General features: G+C 43.6%; 1 protein-coding gene across 1 annotated transcript in view; it reads right to left on the bottom strand.

Moving 5' to 3' along the window:
* LOC119165277 (B-cell receptor CD22) overlaps window positions 1–11,822 on the bottom strand; it is a 232,241-nt gene extending 220,419 nt beyond the window's left edge. Inside the window, exon 1 of the mRNA XM_075895844.1 lies at window positions 10,999–11,822. Within this exon, the coding sequence (XP_075751959.1) occupies window positions 10,999–11,131 (133 nt within the window). The 5' untranslated portion in view covers window positions 11,132–11,822. The remainder of the gene's footprint in view (window positions 1–10,998) is intronic.
* Between the last annotated feature and the right edge of the window lie 3,371 nt (window positions 11,823–15,193).

Here is a 15,193-nt window from a genome sequence, read left to right as displayed (position 1 = left end):
GGTTATGAAGCTTTTTGTTCAGCCGCTTGCGAAGAACGAAGCAAAGTAATTGTTTACATTCGCACAGACTTGACTTATCTTTTGCACCCAATAAGTTCAAATGACGACAATCAGTACGTGTGTCTTCGTGTAAAGAAGAATCCAGTTTCGTTCACGCTTTTTGGTGGATATATATCTCCGTCATCGCGATTTGACTGCGACAGAATAAAAGACATCCTAATGAGGACCGATGGGCCTTGGATCATCACCGGTGACTTCAACGCCCATCACATGCTTTGGGGGAGCACTAGGATGAATGCCAGGGGCCGGAACATTGTTACATTCACTTCCGATTACGACCTTTCCATCATGAACGATGGTACCCCCACATATCTGCGGGGTCTCACGTATGACAGTTGCCTTGACCTGACATTGGTGTCACGGTGCTTCTCTCACAAAGTTAAATGGTATTGCGATATTGAGACTCATGTGAGTGATCACATACCCACCTACGTGATGATCGATGGTATCACAAAAAATTTCTCTTCCGGTGTTGTAATTGGCACTGACTGGTCGATGTTTACATCGCGTGTTGAGGACGCTTGCCAAGAAGGCCTCGCCTGCAGCCTGGAAAATACCATAGCGGAAGCTATGCAAGCGTCCAAATGTAAATTACCATTTTCGTCTAAAATAACACAGTTTGACATCGAACTGGAAAGATTACGAGCTATACTACAAAGGCGTGCTTAACGACGATACAGACGCACAAGATCAATTTACGATCTGAGGGAAGCAAGGCGGCTCCAGAAAAAGATTCAACGACGCATTTACAAGCTGGAGAGCGAACGCTGGAAAGCATTCTGCGAATCTCTAGACCCTCATAAACCGCTGTCATATATCTGGAGAACAGTTCGTGGTCTTCGCTCCTCTCCGCAACAACGGCACCCTTTTAAAGCTTTGGCACTCCATCATGGAAAAAAAATTGCCCGCAGCTTCCCTCGGGGGAACACTGAGGAGGATGCGGACCATATAATTGGTTAACGGGGTGTTAAAGTGCGACTTACTTGGGTCGATGGCTAAATTGGTTAACGTGGTTGTGAAATGGGGTGTTAAATTGCGACTTACTTGGGTCGATGGCTAAATTGGTTAACGTGGTTGTAGGAGGGGGTGTTAAATGAGTGAACACGTACACACGTATGCGAAAGGGCTGCGCTGGTCGAAGGGACGTCGATCATTGTGTTTGTGGATTCGTTGGAATTCATTTCACCGCGACCTTGGACGTCGACGCGCCGTACAAACCAACCGACGAGCGGCAACTGAGCGAGCGAGCGCCGACCTTGAGTATATATACAGCACGACGGCGCATGCACTGTCAGCTGTTGAATGTTCTCGAAGCGCGACGCCACATGCGCGTCCACTGGAGAATCAGGAGAATTGTAGATGTCGAACGCGGTGTGTAGAGGAGGAAGGGTGCACAGATGGTGGAGGAGTGAAGCGCGCGCGGTGTGTAGAGAAGGAAGGGATGCACAGATGGTGGAAGAGTGGGCGACGGCGCATGCGCGCGCGTCAGCTGTCGAATGTTCGAGAAGCGGTGCGGACGGCGCACTACAAGGCGCGCGTATAAGATGCTTCCGCATCTAAAACAGAACTCGAGGTGGCGGAAGAATTTTGCACGAGAGTTGCCGGGAATATTATGAACGAGAGCATCGACGCCGTGATCGTTCCTGAGACGCGATTACCAGAAATTGACATTCCATTCATCATGGAAGAACTGGAAGGTGCATTAGTCGCTTCTAAGCGCATGTCATCGCCAGGTCCTGATGGTATTACTATAGTGCGTTGGGACACCTTGGACAAAAAGCCAGAAAACTTTTAACATGCTTCAACAACTCCTGGCTCAGCGGCAGTGTTCCCCGAGAATGGAAAATAAGTCGATTAATACCCCTTTTGAAATCGGGAAAATCACCATTGGACTTGACAGCGTATCGCCCTATTGCCCTCGCAAGCTGCCTCGGAAAAGTGATGGAAAGAATGGTTCTATTTCGTCTCGAGTGGTACTTGGAACGATACACCAAATACCCTTCTTGCATGGCAGGCTTTCGTCGGGGCCGCTCCTCCATCGACTGTGTCCTTGACTTATCGACATTTGTTCAACAAGAAAAAAGTCGCAAGCGCATATCAGTGGCACTCTTTCTCGACGTGAAGGGTGCATATGATAATGTAGCTCACGATGCCATCCTCACTTCTCTCGCAGCAATGGGCATTGGTGGACGAATGTTTCAATGGATAAAAGATTATATAACTGGCAGGGGTTTCTTTGTGCAAACATATGAGGGTACAACTGCTGAACATTACACCTACTGCGGAGTACCTCAGGGAGGTGTTTTAAGCCCCACATTGTTCAATGTTGCCCTCATTGGTCTGGTGAAGGTTCTGCCAAAGTCGGTGTGCCTATCCATATACGCCGATGATATTTGCCTCTGGAGTGATGCAGTTACTCGCCCGCAGGTGCGTGCACGAATACAGCGGGCAGCAACCCTCACAACAGCCTACCTTCAGAAACAAGGCCTAACTATATCAACTGTGAAGTGCGCGTTGATGGCGTTTACACGCAAACCAATGACGCCATACCCTGTTTGCATCAATGGGCAGAGTGTCAAATATGCACGGACGCATCGTTTCCTGGGCATAATAATCGACAGAAGTATTTCGTGGAGCCCACATTGTACGTACTTGAAGAAGAGACTGCTATCTATTGTGCATATAATGAAATTCATGTGCGGGAAAGCATGGGGAACTTCTGTGGCCTCCATGCTACAGCTGTACAGGGCCCTATTTCTGGGTCTATTGCGCTACAGCTTGCCGGTACTGACTAACACTTGCAAATCCAATACTCATTCATTGGAGAGTTTGCAGGGTCAGGCACTGCGTATCTGCCTAGGACTGCCCCGATGCGCTTCTACTTATGCCACAATCATGCTTGCCAAAGACCATCCAGTCAGGACATATAGAGTTGGGGATTGCCTCAGAGCGCACATTCGACATGCTAGCCGTGTCCCCGACCACCACTTGGCCCTTCTACCCTCCGGAAGACCACGTGCTACGTTTTCAGACGTCATAGACAAGCACCTAAACAGCATTCCATCAGGATATACGCCAGCTGCGAGAATGGCATGTCCTTTGTGGTGCCTCGACCAGCCGCAAGTATGTCTAGAAATTCCGGGAATCAAAAAGAAAAGCAATCACTCCAGAGTAGCATTGAAGCAAGCAACACTGCTATTATTACATGAGTTGTACTTAGACCGAACGCAGATATACACTGATGGGTCCGTCTCGTCCAGCAGCTCATCAGGTGCCGCTGTAATTCCGGCTCCAGCAATGACAATCAAGTTTAAGTTGTCGCATATGACTACATCTATGGCATCAGAGCTTGCTGCTATAAGGGCTGCTTTACAATATCTCGTTCAAGGACGTCCAGGAAAATGGGTCATATTCTGTGATTCGAAGGCAGCGCTTCAGAGTTTGCAGTCTGCCATGCGTAGGAGGAGTCATGACCAATTGGTACAAGAAATAATACATTGCCATCATGAAGCTCTAGCACGAGGGCATGATATTATATATCAATGGCTGCCTAGACATATCGGTATTACCGGAAATCAATTAGCCGATGATGCAGCCCGCTCAGCCCATGAAGGAACCCATGTATAGTCCCGATTCCTCTATCAAGGAATGATGCAGCAAGACAACTTTACCTGCTGGCTCGAGATCTCACACGCACGTTCTGGTCGTCTACCAGCTTCCAAAGGTGTCAATTTTATGAACTGGATCCTTCGCTCAAGCTATAGATACCATCACAACTTTCCCGCTCCGATGCGACACTGTTATGCCGCCTTTGGTTGGGTGTTGCATTTACAAAGGCGTACTCCTTTCGCATTGGTATGGCAGACAATCCTACATGCGACTACTGCGGAGCTGAAGAGACCATCGAACACGTCCTGTGCAGCTGCGCTTGCTACGACACACAGCGATGCCAGCTCCGGATGGTTTTGAATCAACTTGACCCCGGACCATTTTGTGTGCAGAAGATACTAGGACCTTGGGCATCTGCCTCAGTTGCGCAGAAAGCAACTAAAGCACTGCTACTTTACCTAAAGTCAACAAACCCGAGCGACCGCCTGTAGACTGTGTGTGCTCCCCGAGTGTGCTCGTGATTGTGTGTACCTTCTCATCTCTCTGCAACCTCTTTTCTCCCCTTTATCTCTTCCCCAGTGCAGGGTAGCAAACCGGATGTGCGTCTGGTTAACCTCCCTGCCTTTCCTTGCATCTTTATCTCTCTCTCTCTCTCTCTCTTCATTACGGCGTAAAAAAAACACGGGGCAGCTTCGCAGTAGCGGTGACATCCTGAAGGAAGAGCGCAGCTAAAAGCCCTTCCTTGTTTATTAAATGTGAAGCATTTCTTAGCGAACCTCGGCGACTTTGAGCGTATCTATCTATCTATCTATCTATCTATCTAGCCGCTTCGGTGTGGGTGCTCTCGTGGTCACCCCCCTAACTTGGCGTGAACCAAAATTAGCATGGGAGCGTAAGATGGTTTGACAAATATGACGCGCTGGTCAAGACATGAATAATACCACAATTCCGTCGCGTACGTCGTCAAACATTTTTCGCCAGACATTGGCACATACCTACGGAGGGGGGGGGGGGGGGGGTATGGGCCACTGGTATGCGGGTGTGTGCCACAGGTGATTGACACTTAGTATCTACTCAGGAACGACGAGAACACACATGGGCGATTTTAACTCGCGAGCGTTAAGCAGCAACCAACATCGATAGCGTCGACACGAAAAATTCAAAGAATAAATGTCAAAGTACCAGCTGGAATCGAACCCAAGCATTCTGCGTGACAATAAAATATTTTACCACAGAGCTACGCCAGATCTCGGAACTACTTTTCATATAGACGCTAATCTTCGTGAAACGTCAATAGTGGTTGCGGTGCTGGCTAACCAATTTTATAAACATTACATATGTACTACTTTGATACAGCTGTCACGTCGGGTTAACGTCAATTGTGGTTAGTTGTCATGCACTGAAGTTGATTCATATAGCAGTGTCCAGGGCCAGCATTCTCTCGAGCATCAGCGCTTCATATCAGCTTCTGGTTTTGCTCATACGCATGTTCCAGTTGGCGTCGTTGCGCAAGTGCAAATGACTGGTTATATAAACATCTCCAAGTTTTCTACATATGCCTGTGCTTGCAACATTTGTACATATATCTAGCGTCATTCCATGGCGTTTCGCTCGATGAAAAAATTGCAACACGGTCACCTTCCCTTCGCATGCTTCGCATAACGTCGATTCCCAGGTGCGTTGGATCTGCCAGTTTTTTTTTTTTTCTTTCCTTGTTCTTAGCTTTTTTTTTCTCCGTGTATCTTTTTTTTGTATCTCTTTACTTCTGTTTCTTTATTTCTCTATCTCTTTCTATATTTACTTCTTTCTCTCTCTCTGCTTCGTTCTCTCACTATTTTGATCTCTATTTCTTTGTTTCCAATTATTTCAGAGCTTTTCTCTCATTCTCTTTTTTTTCGTAGCTTTCTTTTCTTTCTATTTTCTTTTTCTCTTTCTTCCTATTTCTTTTTCATTTACGTGCTTCAGCGCTGCACTTCGCTCAGCGTAGTGCTCGTTTAACACTCGAACCTGCTGTACTCAGTGGTGGGGAATTTTCCAGTTCTCATAACGCACACCCACCTGTGGAGTTTCTTGCAGCACCACAAAAGCCACGGTGAAAAAAGCTCCACTGTTAAATACAGATTGGGCAATATTCAGACGTTCAACTAAGCTATGTGATTTGAAGTGTTCACTACGACTTTGTCGAGAGCGTGCGTGCCATGAACTTTGCGATGATCAAAATTTGTCTAAATAAGAGAGTCCTTTCCCTACTCACTTTCCGAAGCAATAAAAGCAATTTTAACAAGTGCAATGTCAGCTTTTAGTGATCCTCTCAGTCATAATGCCACCTCGGCAACTAAAACAACGGTCTTTCTTAACTAAGTGTACAAAAACATTGATGTGTATGGTCCTAAGTTCGCTAAGCTAAAATGTATTCTCGGAAAGCAAGTAGAGCAAATACGAAAACCGACATCAAGTTTTAAAGCAGACTCGATATCGGTGATAAGAAACGCGGAATCAGAGGTGAAAACGCGGATGTCCCGAAATGAGGCGCCCCGCTCCGTGCGTCGTTCAGTTTTGTTATTGTAAACGACGGCTGTAATGCATGGTTTATCGAACTGACTGGAAATATACATTGGTAGCATCTAACGTATCTACGTAATGTAGAAGGTGCAGACGTTGACTTGCACGCAGCTCTATTAGATGCACCACTACAGCACTGGTCAAACAAAGGAGAGAACCGTTTATTCTTCCGTCTATCATTGACTGCAGTGTACACAGCCGGAAGAGAAAAAAAGATTTCCATCCCGAGTAAATGGAAAGCCCCTAGAATTAACGTCCACATGAACCACGATTATAATGTGTACTGCAATTCAGGGTCACAATGATACATTACCAGAAGTCGTGTCGCTCAAAAAGCATGTCCACATAGACCTTGCACGACACCCCCATTAATAATGGGTGAATGGGTGGTCCCTGTTTTCTTCCATTTCCTATTGCGCATTTCGATCTGTGGCGTTTCCATTTAGCGTTTCGATTTGAGCGGCACAGTGGCTCTTAAGTTGTTACTTAAGAGCACGAAACAGACATGATACAAACCTCAAACTAAAGCTGATGATTTAAAATGTGAAGTTTAATGTCCCAAAACTAACATGATATTATGAGATACACTGTTGTGGACAGCGTTAAAATTACCCGTGTCTGTTCTCGCAGTTTCTTGGTAGATATAAACTGTCAATCACTTGTGGCACCAACGACGTACGCAATGTGATTGTGACATTATTCATGTCATTACGAGCGAGTCAGATTTGTCAAAACATCTTGTCCTACCATTTTAGTTTACCCTAAATACAGGGGGTGATCATGAGAGCACCCGGATGTAGGTGGCTAGACAGATATATAGATTGAGTGATTGATTGATAGTTTCAAATGCGAAGCAATTACAACTAAAGGTGATATTATTCGAATCTGGTTTCCACATGAATAATTATACAGAAGCCAGTGTATCCTTCCTCGCTTGTAAGTTTGATGCTGTCACGTCTAGTATGAATTAAAGCGTCGGAAGATTGGTTTTTTTTTTTAACACGTATCACCTACTTCAGTTTTCTTTATTTGATTGGCAACTCGTAATATATCCCTTATGTTGGTTGGTAACGTAGCACCTATCTGAGAACGTACTTTGTACACCTATTATACAGCAAAAGCTGTTATGAGATCACAACAAGGGAGGGTCGTTGTACCATCATTTCACGTCCACCAGCGCCAGTGTCTGTAATCACCATCGCGAGAAATAAGCAAGAAAGTAAGTAAATAAATACAACGAAGACAGACTGTGATTTGAACCCGACTTCCCTGCGTGCCAGCCCAGTATTGTATACCACTGAGCTACGTCAGTGCTTTGAGCTCAATTGCAAACTGGCCCTAGACAGGCTACATGTCGCAAAAAGGAATTGGTTAATGTGTGTAATAAAGCGTTTTAGATTAGCAAATGAACAATCGAACGTCACACAATGTGAATTACCTAATGTGTGTGGTCATGCTACAATGCATCACAATAGCGTTAGGTATACTTCGTCGTCGTCCACCCTGGTATCGAAAATTGCATAACATTTCTTGTAAGTGTGTAGCAGGTACCATGCTTCTCCGAAAAATGGCATAGTGGATCCCTGCCTATACTACACAAAATTATATATGGCGTAGTGGGTACACTGCAAGTGTTCTTGCAGCAGTTACCCAGAAAATACATAAAATAGCTGTAGACCGGCCGCTCTTCCGGCTTTCGCTGTGGCAGTGATGCGCTTTTCGCACAGGCCTGGTGATTTCTGGTTCATGTTTTAAATACATTTTTTTTTCTTTTCGAGCTTTTAGATTACGAGTTGTGCTACTTGTCATACAGAGAGTTCCCTAGCTTCGCATTTGGAAATAACATGCTCGCAATACCTAATGTTTTTACACGTGTATCAGGTACTCTTTAAAGCAGTGATATGTATATTTGTAGATCCCATATATGTCGCTTTTCAAGTCACTTCTACGCCTTCATCTCAGTGATATGCACATGTACATAAACTCTACTCTTGTCATGCTTTGTATTTTCATGAAAACCGGACTCAGAAACTCAGAATCAAGTTTTCTCGCTATATATATATATATATATATATATATATATATATATATATATATATATATATATATATATATATATATATATATATATATATATATATATATATATATATATATATATATATATATTTAAGAATAAAGAAGCACACTTACGAAAATTTAATAATTGTTTACTCTACGTTTCGGCCATGGCACGGCCTTCGTCAGGATTAACAGAAATACGAGTATGTGGCCGCTTTTATGGGCAGGCATGAACACGTCAGTACAAAACACGTGCGATCAGCATGTGAGTGTCACAAAAAGTCTTTTAAACAGCCGTGACTACACTACAAACCATTAAAATCTAATACAATAGACAAGATTGTGGGCATGTAAAAGGCATTTGTAACATTCACCATTGACGACGAGGATCACGCATGAAAAAAATAAATATGTGATAACCTTTAGGAAGTATATTATACGTCAGGGATGCTATTTTGAATATTTCTCAAAATTTCGGACGTCAGGGCATCGTAGAAAGGCATGACATTTTTCCTACGCATTCGTTAATGCCGGATAACAGACTGTTGAACTTGTGAATCAAGAACGATTCTCGAATTTCGCGATCATGGTGCGATTTAAAGCCAGATTCTAGTAGTGTTACCATAGTCTTGTCAAACGAATGACCTGGTAGATGACAATGCTTGGACAATGGAAGATGTGGCAAACTGTTTTCGTGTGATTTGTGGTTGTTGAAACAGATGCGAAAAGATGTCTCGGTTTGACCGATGTATTGCATGTGGCAGATTGAGCATTCAAGTAAGTAAATGATGTTGCTGCTATCGCAGTTTAAGTCCCCTTTAATTCTAAGTGAAAAGTTAGATGCCGTGCTTTTAGCAACAGTTGCAGTGGTCATGTGCGCACAAACTTTACATCGCGTTTTTTTACAGGGGTGACAACCAACGGGAGCAATGAATCCAGTCTTGGAAGAAGTTACCATGTCGCGCAAATTCCTCGATCTCCGATATACAACCCGCGGTGATTCAGTGAAGATGTCCTTAAGCCGATCGCTCTGTGTCAGTATGTTGTAATGCTTTCTGAGTATATGCGACACGTTAGGAATAGATGCAGAATGCGTTAGAACGAGGTTGGTTCGGGAAGGTGGCGCTAATCACTTGTCTTTACTGATGAGCTCTTTCCGATCGAGACATTTGGCCCGTTGGAGAGCGTCGTCAATTATTTGTGAAGGATATTCTTGTTCGGATAATGCTTTACGGAGCTGGTCACAGTTGCGAGTGAAATCCCTGTTGTCCGAACAAATTCTTTTAAAACAGATAGCTTGGCTATAAGGGATACTTGTTTTGCAGTGTTTGACATGGCAACTTTTAAAATGAAGATATCTGTGTCGGTCAGTGGGCTTCCTGTGTAGATTTGTCGTTAGTTTACCATTGCTTAAAGGTACATTGACTTCAAGGAAGTTTATGGTGACTGGAGAATAAGAGTGGGAAAAGGAGATGGATGGTTCTACTTTGTTAAAGTCTGCAATGAAAGAATGTAATGCCGCTTCACCATGGTGCCAAATTAAGAAAATGTCGTCAATGAAGCGTTTGCAATGAAGTGGTTTAAGGTCACGAGTGGCGAGAAAGTTATTTTCTAGAATGCCCATGAAGATGTTCGCATAATTGGGACCTATTTTTGTGCCCATCGAGGTGCCGCTGGTTTGAACATAATGTTCACCGTTAAATTCAAAGTTGTTAAGCTCGAGTATCAGTGATAAAATAGTGCCCAAGGTGGAACCATCGATTGGTTTGTCATTTACCAAGTCATTGTATGCTTGGAGTACAGAACGAATCCCGTCCGCATGGGGTATATTTGTGTACAGTGACACCACATCTAGTGTGACCAGAAGAGCCTCACTCGGAACACGCATATTTACAATGTCACGCAGAAAGTGATTAGTGTCGTTGACAAATGAAGAAAAGTTAGGAGGAATTGAACTAATTAGGCTGTCTGCATATCGAGACAGGCTTTCCGTAATGGTTCCTATTCCTGAAATTATTGGCCAGCCTGGGTTATTTTGTTTATGAATCTTAGGAAGCAGATAAAATCTACCAGCTACCGGACTCAGGGGGACTAAGGATTTAAGCACAGTTTCTGGAATTTTATTTTTTCTTACAAGCTCTTTTAAAGTTTCTTTTACTTTGGTCTTGAATTCCTCGGTTGGGTCGTAGCTCAAATGTCTGTAAAATGTGTGGTCATTTAATTGCCTGTAGGCCTCACGAAGGTAATCAGCCTTATTATTATATATAATATATATATTATATATATATTAATATATTATATATATATATATACGTGTGTGTGTGTGTGTGTGTGTGTGTGTGTGTGTGTGTGTGTGTGTGTGTGTGTGTGTGTGTGTGTGTGTGTGTGTGTGTGTGTGTGTGTGTGTGTGTGTGTGTGTGTGTGTGTGTTGTTCTAATATTATTGCACGACCATAGTGTTTTTGCAGAGCCCGCTACAATAGAGCATGCCAGTAGAGTATTTATTCTGCTAGTCCGAAAAATTTATGACTGCTGCTAAGTAAAAACAATAAAGAACACCATGGTAACTGTTTGCACTCATTGTACGGTTTCTCGCCGGATGCGCCAATAACAGATGTGACAGGAAAGAAACTGAACCTCTGCGTAATTTACAGTATAGCACTCTTCAACAGAACAACAATAGAGATATGAAAGCAGACACTCTCACCAGGCACTGACTCTCTCGTCGTCTCGGCTAAGGTGGCGTTGTTAATCCATGAAAATTCCGGCAACACCAACACCAGCAGTATCAACGTCACCGCACTGCGAAGCCATAGCAGCGTCGAGGAGATCACCAGCATAACAGCCGCCGGCTACTCCCCGCTTGCACGGCGCAATACCGCTGTCTTCCACAAATGCGGAAGTCTGCGTCTTTTTTTTTTTTGTTTCCCTGGGTATTTTTGTCTTCTTCAAGGCGGATGCCCTGGAAGCGTCATTGACGGCCGACGACACCTATCTCGGGGTCCAGAAAAAGATGCAAGAGCCTCAGCTATCCTGGTAATATCAGATGACGTCGACGAATTCTTTCACCAGCGCCACCAGCGGTGATGTCACACCGTGTCGGTCGGTGTTTTCTCACGCTTCACCAAGGACAATAAACATAGAGTACACCTGCTGAAAACACTGTGTGGTAGTGACAGCGGGGTTGGAAACGCAAATACAAGGAGAAGGGTCTTGTTCGGATTGCGCACCAAATTCTTGGAAAAAAAAATATCAGAAATTGATAAAAATAGTCGGCGAGTATCAGGCTCTTCGCGAACTGTGTCCGGAGTGCGGTCTTGCAACGAGCGCAGCAGAGTTGCGACGAAATCGGGAAATTCGAAGCACGCGCACGACAGAAATGCGCCAAGGTTGGTGTTAACGGGCAACCGCTTACTACGACGTACACTAATACGGCTGCTCGCTAAGTCAAGGCGCGCACGCTGACGCGCTCCTGGCACACTTTTTCGAGCGACGAGAAAGTCCGTCGCCTGCGATGTCGTTCGGCCGAAAACTGGCGCGCCGCGTCTTTTTGTGCGAGAGGGAAAAGAGGGGAGACGGAGCGGAGAGTGAGAAATAAAAGAGAAAGAAATGGGGGAAAGGAGAGCGAGAGTTGAAGTGAAATACAATGAAGAGGAGGAGAAAGATAGGCAGAGGGGGGATGTGAAACCTGCCCTTTCCGTATTCTTCTTTCGGGACCCCACCACTAGATGTCCCGCACGACAACGCTACGCGGCCGAGGTGCCATCTATGAAGCTTGGCTCGAACTAGTGTGGTTCCCGGTTGGAACTAGGGCTTGACAATGACGCGGGACGCTGGTGAAACTGACGATGGTTCGTCGGCCTCGATTTTTTTTTTCATCTCTTCTTCGTCCGAAGTTACGTTGATTATGCGTTTTTTTCTTATTTTATTTTTTCGACGTTGCGTTGCTCGGCAGCAGCGTCCCGCCACACGATATTTTCGCACACTTTTGTGCGTGTGTGCGCGCGTGCACGCGCTCAAGCGCCGTTCCTATGGGAAGGCAACGCATCCTCTTTCTAATCAGCTCGGGTATCTTCTCCTGGGTGTGGCTTGGGGCTTTGGAGAAACCCGATCTACAAACAGAGGGTTCGCTGGCTTCTCTGTCGGCCGTCGCCGACGCTGCAGTGAACGAAATACAATTACGCCAGAGAAACGCGAGAAAGGGAAGGCACAAGAGGTTGAGAGAGCGAGAAGTTGGCAGAGGCCCGGCCGGCCGCTAGTGAATGGCGGCGGCACACCACTGTGCAACAATAGCGCGCGGACACAAAAAGCCGGCAAAAACAAAAGAAAAACGCAAAATGTAAGCGACAATACCCGAGCTTCCTCGATTGTGTCGTACGAGTGCGTGTGTTTCCCTCGTTTCTGTGTAGCTGGTCTTCTGTAGGTGCTATAAACAGAGCGAAAATTGTTTTCCTTTGTTTTCTTTCCTTTTTTGATGCTCGCTTTTTTATTATTGAAGATGAATGGGCCTCCACAGAATGCGAGCCGGGACGTGCTCTCGACAGCTGTTCTCTCTCTCTTGTGTTCATCCAAGAAAGGTCGAATCACATTGCGAGATGACGAAACGCTTGTTATACATACATACATATATATATATATATATATATATATATATATATATATATATATATATATATATATATATATATATATATATATATATATATATATATATATATATATATATATATATATATATATATATATGAGATCTAACAGACAGTAATGCCAAGGAATGTACAGGGGAAGTTATTAAAACCAATGGAATGTAAATCAGAAGAAAGAAAAGTGGATGAAACAATAACCAGCCGTGAGCAGGAATCAAACCTACGACCTTCCAATAACGCGTTCTATGCTCTCGACCGCGTTAGAGCATCTAACGCGTTATTCGAAGGTCGTATGTTCGATTCCTGCTCACGGCTGGTTATTTTTTATCCACTTTTCTTTCTTCTTATTTACATTCTATTGGTTCTAATAACTTCACCTGTACATTCCTTGGTATTACCGTCTGTTAGATCTCATTAATATTGTGTCAAAACACGGAAAAACGAGCCCTCAGGTATACACTTCTTTCCCTTATATATATATATATATATATATATATATATATATATATATATATATATATATATATATATATATATATATATATATATATATATATATATATATGTATATATATATAACCCGTTGTTATGTGGTGACGCCACCAGAACCGCTGGTCCACACACGCAGTTTTCTCGAACACAGTGTGGTCAGTTTCAACCAGGGTGGCCAACCGAAAGGTAGTTATACCCTACTTGTATGGTATTTTCGATTCTTTTTTGTTTTGGGGGGGGGGGGGGGCAGCGTAGGGCAGTAAGTAGCGGGGTAATACGACTTTGATATCAGGCGTAGGGTAATTTCTCTTTCTCACTCGACATCGACCAGTAAAATATGAGGACGATCGACGGGACATTAATGAAAGGGACGTTCCTACATACATTCGAAAAATGAATTTTCCTTTAAATTAAACTGAAACTGTCTTAACCCGTATTTCACCAAACCAAGGCCGACGGGAAAAATAATAGCTCGGTAGAGACAATTAATAAATTTTATTGAGAAGACAAAAGAAAAGGTTTTTTTTTTTGCCTTCAAGTGATCTTAGGTGAATGCGCAATTTACCATGCGAGTTTTTTAATGACATGCTGTGGTAGCGCGCATGATGGGTTGGTGACTTGTGCTTCACCAAGCTCTATAGTGTATTATTATTATTATTATTATTATTATTATTATTATTATTATTATTATTATTATTATTATTATTATTATTATTATTATTATTATTATTATTATTACGTCAAAGCGAAAATTTTCCGAGCCTTGGCGAAGAATAACATTAGTGTACCATTCTACTTATTTGTTTGTTTATTTCTTATCTGCCTACTCTTCCGCCACTTCTCCCGCTGTCAAACTTTACCTACTTCTTTCACCAATATGATTACATTTACACGGTTGTCCCTAAAATTCAAGGCTTCACACGTGGACTAGTGCCCTGACACGCACCAGGATAACGTCTTTTGATTCACGTAATGATGCTACATCGTTTGCTTCCCTTCCTGGCGCTTGAGCATTTTCCTTTCTCGATCTCGCTTTATAGCCATGTGTACTATGGGAACCCGAATTCGCTTCAAACAGCAAAGCCCATCCTTTTGAATTACCGCACAGTGTTCCCTCACTCATTTCGTCCTTAACCTTACGGTCGTTACCCAGAGTCATATTTCTTTCCATCACTGCTATCCAATGCTTTTGTGCCTCTGACATCTCGCTTAACAATCTTTGGCATCATATCGCTTACACTGCCTGCTGTGTACTTCCTGGTGGGTCTCCTTGTTATATTTATCAACTGTGAGTCAACCCTCTTCTTATACAAGTACTGGGACGCTTTCTGATTTCATCCTTCCATCATTCAAGTACCTTATTCTGTCTAAGAATTTTTTTCAAACTAACTTTCGATGTACCTACCAACTAAAGCACAACTAGACGTCCGCACGTGGAACTATCAAGTGTAGTCTGTGCCTTTTTATTGCCACCTTAACTACATTTAGGCGTAGGGTACAATTCAGGGCAGTACCGTAACCAGCTCCCTCTCCCCCCCCCCCCCCTGGAATGTTTTTTCCAATGGCATAACAGGGGCCCAAATAACACTTTACCCCATATTCCTGCGCGTCGCCCATATTCGATGTACTAGCTGCCCCCCTCTCCTCCAGAAAAAAATATCTATCTATCTATCTATCTATCTATCTATCTATCTATCTATCTATCTATCTATCTATCTATCTATCTATCTATCTATCTATCTATCTATCTGTCTGTCTGTCTGT

Source organism: Rhipicephalus microplus, chromosome 1, assembly GCF_043290135.1.
Source record: "Rhipicephalus microplus isolate Deutch F79 chromosome 1, USDA_Rmic, whole genome shotgun sequence".
NCBI classification, from domain to species: domain Eukaryota; kingdom Metazoa; phylum Arthropoda; class Arachnida; order Ixodida; family Ixodidae; genus Rhipicephalus; species Rhipicephalus microplus.
The sequence above is the reverse complement of the archived record's forward strand: the minus strand, read 5'-3'. Positions and strand labels throughout refer to the sequence as shown.